Genomic DNA, 16,226 nt, shown 5'->3' on the forward strand with positions numbered 1-16,226 from the left:
CAACATGTAAATACTTAGAGAAATATCAATCATTTATGTTTCATGTATGAAGGAAGTTGAAATAAATCATAATATTAAAATGGACATTAGGCGCGATGGCGTCCTGCGTCGTTCCTTTTGAAACGAGTGGCGGGGAACTGCTCCGGAAGCCCCTGGCGTCGCTGTCTGCTGGGTGGAAGCGTGTACCGTCATCCGTGGGCCTGGTCTTTAAAAAAAATAAAAAATAAAAAAAATAAAATAAAATGGACATTAAATAGAATATAAATAGGTGATAGTATTATTTAGTATTTGAAGTGCTTTTGTTCACTGAGAAGAATCCAGTCAACAATTTTTTACAGAGTTCTACAGCCAATGTGAACAAAACCTAGAAGGAAACATATTTTATGCATATTTCCATAATATCATATTACATGCTACTCAAATTCCAACTTAAGAGATTTCTAGCATTAGTATCATAAGTTCCATTTTCAATAGATCAGATTCAATCCAGTTCTGACAAAAGGATAACACACTGTTTTCTCCTTAGCAAGAGCTGCAGCTCAAGGGAGGTCATTTTTGCGTTCCTGACTGAGATTCACACCCCACCAGAAACACATGTAATGTTCAGTGGCTTTTCTTTTGAGGGTCTGTGTCTTAGCTCCCTTGTCAGGCTGGCGAGAGCCTCCCACACGAGGGAGTGGGGAGCGACTGCTTCAAAGGGCACAGGGCTTCCTTTTGGGGTGATGAAAAGTTCTTGAAATTACATAGAGGTGATGGTTGAACTACATTGTGAGTGTGCCAAAGACCATTTAATTGTATGATGTAAAATAACCAACAGTTACATGTGTGTTAAATTAAAACAAAAGAACAGTGGAATGGGGGGAAATGAACAAGTCACTGTTAGATGAGAAAGAGTGTTTTTGAGGGAAAAAAAAAATATTTCAAGCAGATAATGTGAAGACGCAAAGAAAAGTGATGGGCTTGCAGGGGGGTGAAGAAGGGTCAGACCTGCTTCATTCTCTCACACTGAAGTGAGGGGGATACACTGGTAATATATAAATTTTTCAAGATCCTCCCAAATTCTTCCCAATTTATTTTTGGAAATTTGGGACCAAAGAGGGAACTGAAAATCAATACAGTCAGTAATTTAATCTGTATAGACCTCAGGAGTAGATGAGTTAAAACAAAAAAGGGAGTCAGCAGGCTATCATGTTAGCCTTTATCAGAGTCAGGTCACTGGTTACTTTGTCTATCCTAGTGATGTCCAGAATTGGATCAATGCTTTCACCATTGAGTAAGCAAAATAATTAAACAAGAAGAATCATTTTTGCCTAACAGATTGACAAATTTTAGGGGGCAGGGGAGGAGATTTTTGAAAATTTTTAATTTTTTTATTGTAGTAGAATTGTTTTACAATGTTGAGTAGTTTCTGCTGTACAAGGAAGTGAATCAGCCATATGTATACAGATATCCCCTCCCTCTTGATCCTTCCTCCCACTCCACCTGTTCTCATCCCACCCCTCTAGATCATCACAAGGCACTGAGCTGGGTTCCCTGTGCTGTAAGCAGCTTCCCACTAGCTAGCTATTTTACATGTGGTAGTGTATTTATGTAGATTGACAAAATTTTAAGATTACTATGAGCTGGTATTTGTAATATGAACAGCAGCATATTCCCATGCCAACATCTCAGTAATGTAAATAAAATCAACTTCCCTAGAGAGTAATTTGGCAATATGTAATCAGTTTTTTAATATGCATATCCTTTACCTAGCCATGTTACCTCTGTGAATTTATCCCAAGGAAAGAACTAGTAAGGCATACAAAGTTACATGTACAGATATGTTCATCATGCTGTTATTCATAATAGTGAAAAAGTGAAAAGCGTGTTTTCTCAGTTCGCAATAGGGAACTCATTAAATACATCATGGTTCAGCCAATGCATGACTATTGTTATGATAGATTCAAAAATAATCATGAAGATCAATATTCATTATAAAGAAAAATGCTCCTAATATGTTATGCTTAATAAAAAGATTACAAAACAGCACTGTAATATAATCACATTTTTATATGCATAGAAAAAATATGAAAAGGCACACATCAAAATGTTAATAAGATTTCTCTCTGGGTGGTGGTAATTTTCATTTTTACTTTACACCTTTTTGTATTGTCTGGATTTATTTCTATTAATGTGTTACTTGGTGGCTCAGAGGGTAAAGCGTCTGTCTACAATGCGGGAAACATGGGTTCAATCCCTGGGTCGTGAAGATCCCCTGGAAAAGGAAATGGCAACCCACTCCAGTACTCTTGCCTGGAAAATCCCATAGACTGAGAAGCCTGTTAGGCTACAGTCCATGGGGGTCCCAAAGAGTCAGACATGACTGAGCGACTTCACTTTCACTTTTCATTACAAGAAAAAATAAAGTTATGTTTATTTTGAGCAGCAGTCTAGTAAAGGAAAAGATAAAAGTGAAAAAATTTTTAAAAATAAGCAAAATCTCTAGAGCACAGATACCAATGGACTCTCTCGTGTTGGAGTTCAAACTTAATAGGTTCAGGCCACTCGATTCACTTGTGAATCAAAGCTCTTGTCTTTTTTAAAAAATATTTTTTCAATGTGGACTACTTTTAAAAATCTTTATTGAGTTTGTCACAGTACTGTTTCTGTTTCATATTTTGTTTTTTTGTATGCGAGGCATGTGGGATCTTAGCTCCTAACCAGAGAGTGAACCTATAAGACGTCCCTGGTGGTCCAGTGGCTAAGATGCTTCAGTCCCGATGCAGGAGGCCTGAGTTTGATCCCTAGTCAGGGAACTAGATCCTACATGCCACAACTGAGGGTTGGCGTGTCACAACTGAAAATTTCGAGTGCCACAAGGAAGACCCAGTGCAGCCAAATAAATAAATGAAAACAAGATAAATACGATATAATGCAAAAAGGAAATCTTGTCAACCATCTTTTTCATAAAAATTAGCATCGACCATGTTAGTAGGAAAGAAAGAATGAATACAGGTTCAAATGTGACCCAGGTGGAGGAGGGAAAGTAAAGTTTTTTCCAGGAGGAAATGGATGGAATGTGTCTTTCATGTAGTATTATCTTTAAAAAAAAAAAAACAACAACTTTTCTGGGATTCACAACCTCCCTGTGCAGCCTATTATAGTATTTCATCAGCTTGAGGCTCAAGAAACTTAATCAATACCACACTTGCCTAAATTTAAGGCCAATTATTCTTTTGCAGTCTTGAACACACACAGAAAACACTGTTCATTTCCCAAAGTTATCCCACACAGGTTTCACAAAATCCATTTAATTGTTTCCTGGAATACTTGAAAGATCCCTCTTTATAGCATTTCATGATGGCAGCACCAATCAATGAAACGAACAATTCCTAGATTCGATTTGCAGGATACTCAATACATTTTACACGGAGAATTTATTTGCTGTCTACATTCTAGCTTTCATGTAGTTCTGGACATTGATCTTTAGGGGAATCAAGACTTTTTTGATTTATCAATAAAGCAAACTATTTTTGAACGGATTCTAATTTCTTAACTAGTAGAACTTCTTGCTTGGGATTTAAATACCATGGTGCATTTTCTACAAATCAATTAAATTGCTTTTTTATATGAAGTCAGTCAAGTGATTTTTTTATCCCAAGAAAATATTTTGGTCTTCTCATACACTCATTTATTCAGTAACTATAAAAGTATTCTTCAAGGAAGCAAGGACTCAACAGTCGGTGATACAACTCTTAATTTGCTGATTCTTGATACTAATAATGATGGGAGTTAACTGGTGATCCAGTGGCTAAAACTCCATGCTCCCAAAGCAGGAGGCCTGGGTTCAATCCCTGGTCAGAGAACCAGATCCCACATGCCTCAACTAACAGTTTGCGTGCTGCAGCTAAAGACTGCACATGCTACAACTAAGACCCAGTGCAGCCAAACACTATATATATATATATATATATATATATATATATATGTGGAGAAGACTCTTGAGAGTCCCTTGAACTGCAAGGAGATCCAACCAGTCCATTGTGAAGGAGATCAGCCCTGGGATTTCTTTGGAAGGAATGATGCTAAAGCTGAAACTCCAGTACTTTGGCCACCTCATGTGAAGAGTTGACTCATTGGAAAAGACTCTGATGCTGGGAGGGATTGGGGGCAAGAGAAGGGGACAACAGAGGATGAGATGGCTGGATGGCATCACTGACTCGATGGACATGAGTCTGAGTGAACTCTGGGAGTTGGTGATGGACAGGGAGGCCTGGCGTGCTGCGATTCATGGGGTCACAAACAGTGGGACATGACTGAGCGACTGATCTGATCTGATATACACATATACTTAAAGAATCCTCCTGCCAAAGCAGGAGATGCGTGTTTAGTCCCTGGGTCGAAAAGTGGGGGTGAGGAGCAGAAAAACTAAAACAATACAAAATATGTATGAGTAAAATCAAGTGATGGGAAGAGGGAAAAAGGGAGAGTAGTAACATGTAGGCTTGTCACCCTTGTTAAGAACACAGATGTGTGAGCTCAGTTGCTCAGCTGTGTCCGACTCTTTGTGACCCCACAGACTGTAGCCTGCCAGGCTCCTCTGTCCATGGGATTTCCCAGGCAAGAACACTGGAGTGGGTTGTCATTTCCTTCTCCAGGCGATCTTCCCGACCCAAGGATCAAACCCATGTCTCCTTTGTCTCCTGTACTGGCAGATGGGATTCCTTACCACTGAGCCACCTGGGAAGCCTCTAATAACACGGAACTTGATCCAAATGCAGACCAGAAACACAGAACTGTCATCTTAATTAACTTAACGCTTAGTTTCCTGGGGAGATGGACATCCTGAGTGAAGAACTGGGCTTAACAAATTGTAAATTTGGGTGTGTATATTTTGCCATAACAAAGAAGTAACAAAAGTATATTTTATCAGAAGAAGGAAATGACAACCCACTCCATATTCTTGCCTGGGAAATCCCATGGACAGAGGAGAGTGGAGGGCTGCAGTCCACGGGATCACAAAGAGTCAGACACAACTGAGCGTGCACACACACACGCAGTGCATTCTGAGGAAAGACCATAGGTGTGCCTTAGAGCTCTGCATTCAGGGCTTCTTGAAAGATGTCACCCACTTAGTATGAATAGAATGCTAGACTACTAACTTTAAAAAACAGACATGCAACAACCAACAAAGGCTTACTGTATAGCACAGGAAACTACAGTCAGTATCTTGTAATAACTTATAATGGAAAATAATTTCAAAACAATATGTGTGCCTGTACAACTGAATCACCTTGCTGTGCACCTGAAACACTGTAAGTCAACTGTACTTCCATAAAACATATACATTAAGAAAAAAAATGTATTTTAAAAATAGTAATCGTATACACAAGTACAAAACACACCCAACTTATCCCTGTAGACATCTATTATTTCAATGGTTCATAAATGTCATTAACTTCAGAGGGTCTCATTATAGATCTATTATTATTACGCAATAATGTTAATAATAATATTACTTATGTCTATATTTAGTCGCATTCCTTCCATCTTCTAGTGAAAGTGACAGAAGTTCAGTTGTGTCTCTGCAACCCCAGGACTGTAGCTCACCTGGCTCCTCTGTCCCTGAGCTTCTCCAGACAGGAATACTGGAGTGGGTAGCCATTCGCTTCTCTAGGGGATCTCCCTGACTCTGGGATCGGACCTGGGTCTCCTGCATTGCAAGCAGATTCTTTACCACCAGGGTAGCCACCAGGGAAGCCCCCTCATTCTTCTAAATGGCATTTAAATTCAATAGCATAGATAAAGACTTTGTATTAAATGAGACAGCCTTCTTATCAATACTTGTCTGAGTATCAGAGAAGAAAAAAGTTTTAAGGAAAGCAGTATACTTCAATACTGTAAAAAAAAATAAAGGCTTTTGCTACATTAGCAATGAATGTTCTTCTTTCTTCAGGTTTTAAAACCTAATAGTTGCCAAAAAAACATTATTCTCATTCATATTATGACCATTTTTTTATTCTGGAAATATTGATGAATTTAAAAAAAAATAATGCTCACTACTCGAGAGGGGAAAAAAAGCTGCAAATTAGTTGATACTTTTCACTGAAATTAAAATATATTTATTACAGTGAAAAGTCAGGTTTATTCATTATGGCTGAGATTGATGAAATATGACTCTAGGTGAGAAAAGCATATTTAGTAAAACAAGAAATCAGTTTAAATTTAAAAAAATGTCACATATGTAATCTCACAAGAAGAGGAACTGCAATTCAGCTTTACTTTTTTTAATTTTTCTTAATTGTACATACATTACACATATCATACATACATACTTGTTATACAAAAGTGTATACAAAAATCCAAGTAATTTAATATCTTAAAAAGGGAGAGGGACATACTGCATTTGATTCCTGGCAGTATTCTGTTTAAATACTTTTAAATTCAGATTTCAAAGAGACAACAAATCGAAACCCATTAATTTTTCAGAGAGCCCTATGTTCACATAAATTCATCATTCAAGTATATTTTTATTGAAACAATAAACCATCCGTCTGGATGCAGAGTCAAGCTGAATGAGCCAGAATGCTGAGAAGAGCAGAGCTTTCTCCCGGGGCTGTCATCAGCCTAGAGTCAGCTTCTAAAGTACGAAATGCAGGGCATGACTGTGATTTCTAACCTGACACTATTAAATGCCACATTACAGGGCAGACGACGCAGAGCATACCTTCTATGGTTTGTCTACAGATTCTCATTAAAAATATAATACTAAAAAGAATAACCACAATAATTAGAAATTTTACTTTCCCTAATTTCTGTTTTACTCAGTTTGAAAAACAGTACATCTTTTTCATTGTTGCTTGGCAACTTGACATCGTATCTGAAGGAATAATTTAAACATCCTATGGACAAAATAAATACACAAACTTCTAAAAGATCTTGGTATTGTTTAGTTTATACAGTCATAATTTCCATACTATGGATATCAATCACACCAAATATAGAGAGTTAAAACAATATTCCTCACCAAAGGATTAACATGTTTTTAAAAAGTGAATTGTTGAGGCACAAAAATATGTGATTTGCTGAAGGTCATGAAAGGAATGAGAAGCAGAGGAAAGAGCTTGTTTTTCTCTAACTTAAGCATCTGTACTAAAACCCTAGGTTAAGCCATCTTGCAAAACTAGCTCAGTGCAAGAGATGCAGAAACTAGATGCATTATTTAGGAATGTTTGTTTAACCTCCACTGCTATTATTGATAAACTAAACTTTAAGGATCTATGTGTAGGATACATGATTAGGCAACTATAAAAAGAACCATGATCATTTTCCAAATTATGAGGCATGGAGTGGGTAGCCATTCCCCTCTCCAGGGGATCTTCCCAACCCAGGGATCAAACCTGGGTCTCCTGCATTACAGGCAGACTCTTTACCAGATGAGCTACCAGGGAAGATCATAGATTGAAGGATCTATGTTTATGATACATGATTAGAAAATTATAAAAAGAACCATGATCATTTTCTGAATTATGATGCATGTAGTGAGTTACTGTTTAAATTTGACACAACTGATTGCAGAAACATAATTGACAACATAATTTTAAGCAAACAAGTTCAATGAAAGATGCTTCTAGACATGATTTTTAAAAAAAAATACTAATTATAGAACCTACAAAATTCAGAATACAGTCCTATAGATACAAACAGATTAATATAAATGTATTAAAGAGTCTTCTGGTTGATCTTTTGTTTGTTACGAAAACGTTCTAGCAAAGCACTCATTATGTTTCCGGGTATTCTTTGGTGCTTGTCAATCAGAGCTTGAACAGCATCCTTCGTCTATCAAGAAAGCAAAAGAAAAGCCGTTATTCTTTTAGTTCTCAATGTAGATATTTAGTTTGTAAGGATATATATAGTACTTTAATATAGTATACTTTAATATAATACTTTATTATTACTATTTAATAATAAATAAATTATTATTTATTTATTATTATATTTATACTTTAATACTTTTTTTTAATATACTAGTACTTTAAAGCGGAGAAGGCAATGGCAACCTACTCCAGTACTCTTGCCTGGAAAATCCCATGGATGGAGGAGCCTGGTAGGATACAACTGAGCGACTTCACTTTCACTTTTCACTTTCATGCATTGGAGAAGGAAATGGCAACCCACTCCAGTGTTCTTGCCTGGAGAATCCCAGGGACGGGGAGCCTGGTGGGCTGCCGTCTATGGGGTCGCACAGAGTCGGACACGACTGAAGCGACTTAGCAGCAGTACTTTAAAGAAGTCTGCCCAAACTTAGCATCTATCAATCCTCAGAATGAATGACTTCTTTCTCAGTTTTGTTTTTTAATGTAATACTGTTAATTTAACTTCAAAAACCTTTCAGCATTCTAAACATACAAAAAATAACGAAGTGTTGCAAACTGTGTTTAGTACAGAAGGTTCTTCAACTTTCATTCATGCAGTGACTCTTCAAGGTGCATAGCATGTTTCTTTAATTTTTTTTTTAATTGTTTTTGGACTATCATTGCTTTACAATGCTGCATTAATTTCTGGCTGTATAACAAAGTGAATCGCCTATATGTATACATATATCCCCTCCCTCTTGAGCCTCTTTCCCAACCCCTCCCCCATGTGACCCAGCAATCCTACTACTGGGCATATACCCTGAGAAAACCGTAAGTCAAAAGGACACATGTACCCCAGTGTTCATTGCAGCACTGTTTTTAATAGCCAGGACATGTGAATAACCTAAATGTCAAACAACAGATGAATGCATAATGAAGCTGTGGTACATATATATAATGGTATATTATGCACCCATATTTCCTCATTCACTTCATTACAGTTCAATTACAGGTACTGTCTGCATGGCAACTTTCTATACCTTAAGATACACCTTAGCATTTTCCTAGCATTGTGCACAGCAATGCCCTACACACCGTAAACACTAAAAAGAACTGAAGGGGGGAAATCAGAAGGGAAAAAGTAGTAGGAAGTTTTCTGACAGGCTCATGGATGTTTCACCCCTTTCCAGCTCCCACAACAAAATGTCAGTGGTGCTCAGGTTGAGAAATCAAGCCACAAGCACAGCGTTGTGCTAAAGTCTCACTCGCATGCTCAGTTGCTCAGTCGTGTCCAACTCTTTGTGACCCCACGGACTATGGCCCACCAGGCTCCTCTGTCATGGGATTTCCCAGGCAAGAATACTGGAGAGGGTTGCCATTTCCTTCTCCAGGGGATCTTCCCAACCCTGGAATTGAACTCACGTCTCCTGCATTGACAGGTGTATTCTTTTACCACTGAACCACCTGGGAAGCCCCCTTGTGCTAACACATCACCTTAAAAACATCAATTTAGTTACTGACCTTCTACATGGGGCTGTATGTTCCTAGGATAGCAGCAGTAGCCAGCATCCACAGAGCACTTACTGGGCGGCAGACACTTTTCAACAATGAACGTGATCAGTCGCCTGTGACCCTCTGGGTACAAGTGAGAGGGCTCCGTGTCTCTCCCCTAGACTAGAGCAGGGTGGTGGGGCCTGCCTGAGTCACAGAGCAAACAGCAGCACTGGAACAGCCTGACTCCGCAACTCACAAACAAGCGTCCGTTTTCCTCCCAAGGTACTTCTACCAGACAAAGGCAATTTCTTTCTTTTCATGGAGGTCAAAGCTTTCTTCCTCTAAACATCACTTAAAAAACTTTTTAAATATCAGGGCCAAGAACTTCAACCTCAACAGTACTGACATTTTAGAAAGAACAGCTCTTCGCTGTGGGGACTGCCCTGCCCACCACAGAATATCTAGCAGCATCCTTGACCTCTACCCACGGAACACCAAGGGCACCACCACCTCCCGAGTTCTGTCCGCTGTGACAATAAAAACGTCCCCAGACACAGGCAGATGTCCCTTGGGGGAAAAGTCACTGCTGATCCAGAACACATTTGTGGAATTAATGAGTTCATTTTCAGTAAAAGTAAAAATATGTCCTAAAACTAAAGAAAGAATAATTTACCTTTTCGGCTAGTTCTTCTGCTGTGATCTTTGGGTCGTATGGAATGGGATCACCTAAGTACGTACGCAACTTCACAGGAAAACCTCCGTACATGGGGGCAAATGGATAGCGGAACTTTTCATAAAGCCACCTAAACAGCCCTGTTTTAAAGGAAATGAAATCATTTTTAAGTGTTACATATTCTGAGCATATAATTGTAATCTTTCAAATGAATTATGTAAGACTTCAAGGAAGGTGGCACCCAGTATCATCTCCTGGCAATTAATACAATTTTTTTAAAGGGGAGCTTTTCCCTGATGGTAACAAATGTGCCACACTGATGCAAGATGTCAGTGACAGAAGAAACTGGGGAGTGGTGAGGTGTGCGGGCCCCTCTGTACCTTCTGCTCTATTTTTCTGTCAACCTAAAAATGCTCAATAAATAAGGTCTATTAATGGGGGGTAGAAGTGGAGATGAGCTTTCAAAAAATAAGAATTTTAAAAGACAAACTAATTACTATTATTGCAAAACAGATAAAGACAAAAAGTTAGAGGCTAAACAGTCTAGAGGCTCATAAATATGTGACTTACATGAATAAAAGAAAAAATGGAGCCATAAAATAAATTCAAATAAACATGAGACCAAAATACACTGAAAAACTAAGACTAAAAATACTGTAAATTAGGGAAAAGAATTATTAGTGCTAAGAACCAAGTGTGAAATTTAGCAAGATTAAAAGTCGTAGTAATGTAAAATAAATTGATGGGCTAAGACTGTGTAAGTTTACAAAACAATCCACAAAAGGCAAGGAACGTGGAATATACAATTATGAATTGTACTGAAAGTTTAAAACACTGTTTATATGTGGAAACACAGAATATACCATAAGACTCAGAGTAGTACTCAAAACAATACATTATTACACATAAATTTTTGAGATATTCAACTTTTAAAATAAAAAAGGCAGTCAAAAAATTTTAAAACCACTTTACAGTTAAAGGAACAAAATTAGGAATGATTTCTGATATGCAACTTAAATTCTAAAGAAATGACCTGAAAGAAAATTAGAAGGAACAATTATACAACAGAAGTTAAACATCACATCAACCTGCCTTTCTATTTCACATTTGGAAAAAAAAAGACCTAAGAAAACATAATATAATATCAACTACACACCCACATTAGACATAAAAGGAACAGTAGAAGTTTAGGGTTTTCAGGATGGATTTATATATGATAGGAACACTAACAATACAGTGCTAAGGACACAAAATATAATCAAATACAGAAACCACAGGGTACAAAACAAACCATGAAAATTTCATAGAAATAAGTAAGCCAACAACAAACTCCAAACAGAAAGCACATCTAATTGCTATCCTTCCTATGCTGCTGCTGCTGCTAAGTCGCTTCAGTCCTGTCCGACTCTGTGAGACCCCACAGACGGCAGCCCACCAGGCTCCCCCATCCCTGGGATTCTCCAGGCAAGAACACTGGAGTGGGTTGCCATTTCCTTCTCCAATGCACGAAAGTGAAAAGTGAAAGTGAAGTCGCTCAGTCTTAGCGACTCCATGGACTGCAGCCTACCAGGCTGCTCTGTCCATGGGATTTTCCAGCCAAGAGTACTGGAGTGGGGTGCCATTGCCTTCTCCGATCCTTACTATAGCTAGGTTCAAAGCTATTTTTATCAAAAATTAAAGGTAGGCAAAAAGAACTCTTTGATGTAAGTTTATCATGGTTCAAAAAAATAAAAAGAACAAGAAGTAACAGTAATAAATGAAAGCAAATGGTATCTCCTTAGGTTGCTAATCTTAATTCAGTATTTTGTTGTCATCCATTTTTAAAGCTGTAACTTCTTCAGGAATGAGTTAGGAATGTAGTCTGGGTAATATGTAAGTCTGTTCTAAACCTCAACAATATGGTTTAACACAGAATTAGAAAATTTACTGTGCAATTTTTAAAAGCCCATGGTAAATAATCTTCAGTATATATGAGACTCAACAAAAATTGAACACCTAGAACTGCCATCACTTAGAACCAGTTATCACTTAGATTTAAAAAAGAAAAATACCTAGATAGTATATGCATTTTCTAAAATAAATTCAAAAGGTTTCTGCACAGCATTTAAAAGTCCAAATATTTAAAATATTACATTCTAAATATTACAGTTATACTTAGAAAAACCATATGAATCAGAACTTACTTGTTCCTCCAAGTGATCTAAATCCTTCTCGAATATTTTGTGTAAACATAGGAATAATGGGCTAAAGAGAGAATTTGAATTAAAAAGTAAATACATTAATCCATTTGATGTCTCCATTAAGTCACTATTGCAAAATTTTAAGGGCCTGTTTAAGTCACAAAACTAAGGTATTTTAAAAAATAAAAATATACTGTTACCACTAGTGTGATTTATTGAGTAAAATTAACGTGGTATTTATAAATATATATATATAAATTGGAAACACTACCCTCTAGTGGTAATATGCAATATTTCATTTGCCAACTTTGCTATCATTCTGTATGAACTCCTGAAACTCAAGGATTAAAGTAATCATCGATGTCATTGAGTAAAATGAATGATAATTAAACTGGTTTTAGTGGGGGTACTGAATAGTATGCTCACTGAAGAAAAAGTTACAAGACAGAAATTCTCTCTATGGGGAAATTTATATAATTTTAAATAAGTTTTGGCAAGATGCTGTCCTGAAATTAGTGAAACACCATTTTTTTTGGTGTGAGCTTATTAAATCTGAAAATGTTCAATATCAATGAAAACTGTATAAATTGTTGTTAAGTCGCTAAGCTGTGTCTGACTCTTTTTGTGATCCCATAGACTGTAGCCCATCAGGCTCCTCTGTCCATGGGTTTCTCCAGGTAAAAGTACTGGAGTGGGTTGGCACTTCCTTCTCCAGGTGATCTTTCAGACCAGGGATTGAATCCCCATCTCCTGCACTGGCAGGCATATTCTTTACTGCTGAGCCACCAGAGGAACCCACGTGTAAGACTCAACACCAAAAAAATAGGAAAAGTGTATATGTGTGTGTGTGTGTATATATATAAACTCTTCATATCATTAATTTTGGAGGATATCTGTTCACGAGTTCATGGTTTTTATTTTTCCATGAATATCAATGATTAAATATGATTCCCTGGTGGCTCAGATGATAAACAGTCTGCCTGCAATGTGGGAGACCCAGGTTTGATCCCTGGGTCAGGAAGATCCCCTGGAAAAGGAAATGGCAACCCACTCCAGTATTCTTGCTTGGAAAATACCATGGATGGAGGAGCCTGGCAGGCTACAGTCCATGGGGTTGCAAAGAGCCGGACATGACTGAACGACTTCACTCACTTAAAATGGAGGCCTTATCTAATCATAAAATAATGGATTAAGTAGCAAAGGACCATGTAAGGAGATTATGCCATATGAAACTGAAGTAGATAAAAAATTGAATAAAATACTTTAAAATGTACACAAAACATACTGAATTAAATGATGTTTAGAATAGATAAAATTGGTGGGGAAGGGCAAGTGTCACTTCACTTACAGTCTACCATCAGCATTTGCTAAATCAGAGTGACCTGCCTTAGTGAGCAGGGCTTGAAACATTTACATAAGCTGACACTTAAAAAGCTGTTCCTTTTCAGCTTTGGAAAGCAGTAAAAAGTGGTGGGCTGAAGGAAAGGTTCTGCAGGCACAGCTTTCTTCATAAAACTTACTCCCTCACATATACCTAACTGATCACTTATTTATTATCTCTGTAGCCGACAGCAGAGACTTTGTTTCATTCACAGTTGGATCCCCAGCACCTGGAACACTGCCCAGAAAAAGTAGGTGCTAACAGACAGTGTAATGGACAAACCACAGAAGGTATGAATCGACAGAACAGAAAGAAAATTCTGAGGAATTCACTTGTGTTCTCTGAAAACAAAGGGTAGGAAACAGACAGCAGGCATTTTAAAAACCAGTTAGGATAGAGGGAAGTCATGTAAAGAAAAGCAGTCCGAGGAAGAATTTAAAATCTGCTGGAGTTCATTCACAAAGCTAACACCTAAGACAAAGTAGACTGACTCTTCTGTAAAAAAATCCAGATTACGATTTTTCTAAAACCACCACTAGTTTTGTAGAATAAAGTGACAGCTGGAATCCTAATATTTTAAACAGTTGCATAATGTCTTCAGAGTTGAGAAGATAAGATGCCCAAGAAGGAACAGAAAACTTCCAGCTCACATATATACCACTTTGCCTTCTCCAACCAGTTCTGCCAGATTTACTCTGGCATTAAGCCCAAAGTTTGCATCGAAGGGTGTACTTTATAAAGATTCTTCAGGATGCATTTGTAGTTGTTGTTCAGTCACTAAGTCATGCCTGACTCTTTGTGATCTCACCGACTACAACGCACCAGACTCCTCTGTCCTCCACTATCTCCTGGAGTTTGCTCAAATTCTCATCCAGTGAGTTGGTGAAGCTATCCAACCATTTCATCTTCTGTCACCCCCTTCTCCTCCTATCCTCAATCTTTCCCAGCATCAGGGTCTTCTCCAATGAGTGAGCTTTTCGCATCAGGTGGCCAAAGTACTGGAGCTTCAGCTTCAGCATCAGTCCTTCCAATGAATATTCAGGGTTACTTTCCTTCAGGATTGACTGGTTTGATCTCCTTGCAGTCCAAGGGACTCTCAAGAGTCTTCTCCAGCACCACAATTCAAAATCATCAATTCTTCAGTGTTCACCCTTCTTTATGGTCCAAGTCTCACATTGTACTTGACTGCTAGAAAAACCACAGCTTTGACTATACAGACCCTTGTCAGCAAAATGATGTCTCTGCTTCTTAATATACTGTCTATGCTTGTCATGGGGCTTCCCAAGTGGTGCTAGTGGTAAGGAGCCCACCTGCCAATGCAGGAGACATAAGAGATGTAGATGCAATCCATGTGCCAGGAAGATCCACTAGAGAAGGGAATGGCAACCCACTCCAGTATTCTTGCCTGGAGAATCCCATGGACAGAGGAGCCTTGTGAGGTACAGTCCACAGGGTCACAGTCAGACACGACTGAGGCAACTTAGAACACATGCACTAGGTTTGTCATAGCTTTCCTTTCAAGGAACAAGCATCTTTTAATTTCATGACTGCAGTCACCGTCCATAATGATTTCAGAGCCAAGAAAATAAAATCTGTCACTGCTTCCACTTTTTTCCCTTCTATGAAGTGATGGGACCAGATGCTATGATCTTTGTTTTTTTCACGCTGATTTTTCAAGCCACTGTTTTCACTCTCCTCTTTCACCCTCATCAAAAGGCTCTTTAAGTTGCATTATCATCCTTTAATGGCTAACTCTCCAGAGGCTGGGCATTTCTAGAAGACACTAAACAGGAGAAAGCTTACCCTACAGGCTTAGTACTCCAGGCTGTACCCTGGGTCTGTGGTTTCTATATTCATGTTCAAGCTTGCTGCCTTACAGCTACAAGCATTACCGTTATTACAATTAAGTACTGTAGTTCACTCCTTTCTTTGTGACGCTTCGTATAACAAGGTAGTTGCATCAGTAACCTAGAATCAAATTGTTAATGTATGTTAACAATTTGTACATGTATGTGAGAGGGAGAGACTGTGTACTTTGTTAAAATTCCTCTCAGGAAATACAGTGGTCTTGGAGTCTTTGCCACAAAAATGTAAGTGGGCAAGTCACTCACTACACCTCAGTTTCTTTATGTATGAAACAGGGACAGTAATAAGAATTATCCCATCTCAAGCTTTTTTATAGATTAAGATAATACACATAAAAATATTACTGAAACAAATGCTATCTTCTTTTACATCTGTTATCTGTTTTCCAATTAGAGTACACAGGCTCATTTTTATCCCAACTTATTTAGGTATAATGTTACCTAAAAATTCTCAACAAAGTTGGAATTCTCAGGAATTCACAAAATAAAAATGATTTCAGTTCAGTTCAGTCGTTCAGTTGTGTCCGACTCTTTGCGACCCCATGAATCGCAGCACGCCAGGCCTCCCTGTCCATCACCAACTCCAGGAATTCACTCAGACTCATGTCCATCAAGTCGGTGATGCCATCCAGCCATCTCATCCTCTGTCGTCCCCTTCTCCTCCTGTCCCCAATCCCTCCCAGCATCAGAGTCTTTTCCAATGAGTCAACTCTTCGAATGAAGTGGCCAAAGTACTGGAGTTTCAGCTTTAGCATCATTCCTTCCAAAGAACACCCAGGACTGATCTCCTTTAGAATG

At 38.2% G+C, this 16,226-nt stretch overlaps 1 protein-coding gene across 5 annotated transcripts in view; it reads right to left on the reverse strand.

Moving 5' to 3' along the window:
• Window positions 1-6,250: 6,250 nt before the first annotated feature.
• The window catches only part of TMEM68 (transmembrane protein 68), a 35,850-nt gene continuing 25,874 nt past the window's right edge, over window positions 6,251-16,226 (reverse strand). For 2 of the 5 annotated variants that reach the window (XM_027561005.1, XM_027561004.1), the window contains exons 5-7: window positions 12,186-12,246; window positions 10,003-10,142; window positions 6,251-7,818 (exon numbers count right to left, since the gene is read on the reverse strand). In XM_027561005.1, coding sequence (XP_027416806.1) covers window positions 7,702-7,818; window positions 10,003-10,142; window positions 12,186-12,246 — 318 coding nt within the window. In that variant the 3' untranslated portion in view covers window positions 6,251-7,701. The remainder of the gene's footprint in view (window positions 7,819-10,002; window positions 10,143-12,185; window positions 12,247-16,226) is intronic. The other 3 variants (XR_003514436.1, XM_027561006.1, XM_027561008.1) reach the window with 3 other exon arrangements.

Source organism: Bos indicus x Bos taurus, chromosome 14, assembly GCF_003369695.1.
Source record: "Bos indicus x Bos taurus breed Angus x Brahman F1 hybrid chromosome 14, Bos_hybrid_MaternalHap_v2.0, whole genome shotgun sequence".
NCBI classification, from domain to species: domain Eukaryota; kingdom Metazoa; phylum Chordata; class Mammalia; order Artiodactyla; family Bovidae; genus Bos; species Bos indicus x Bos taurus.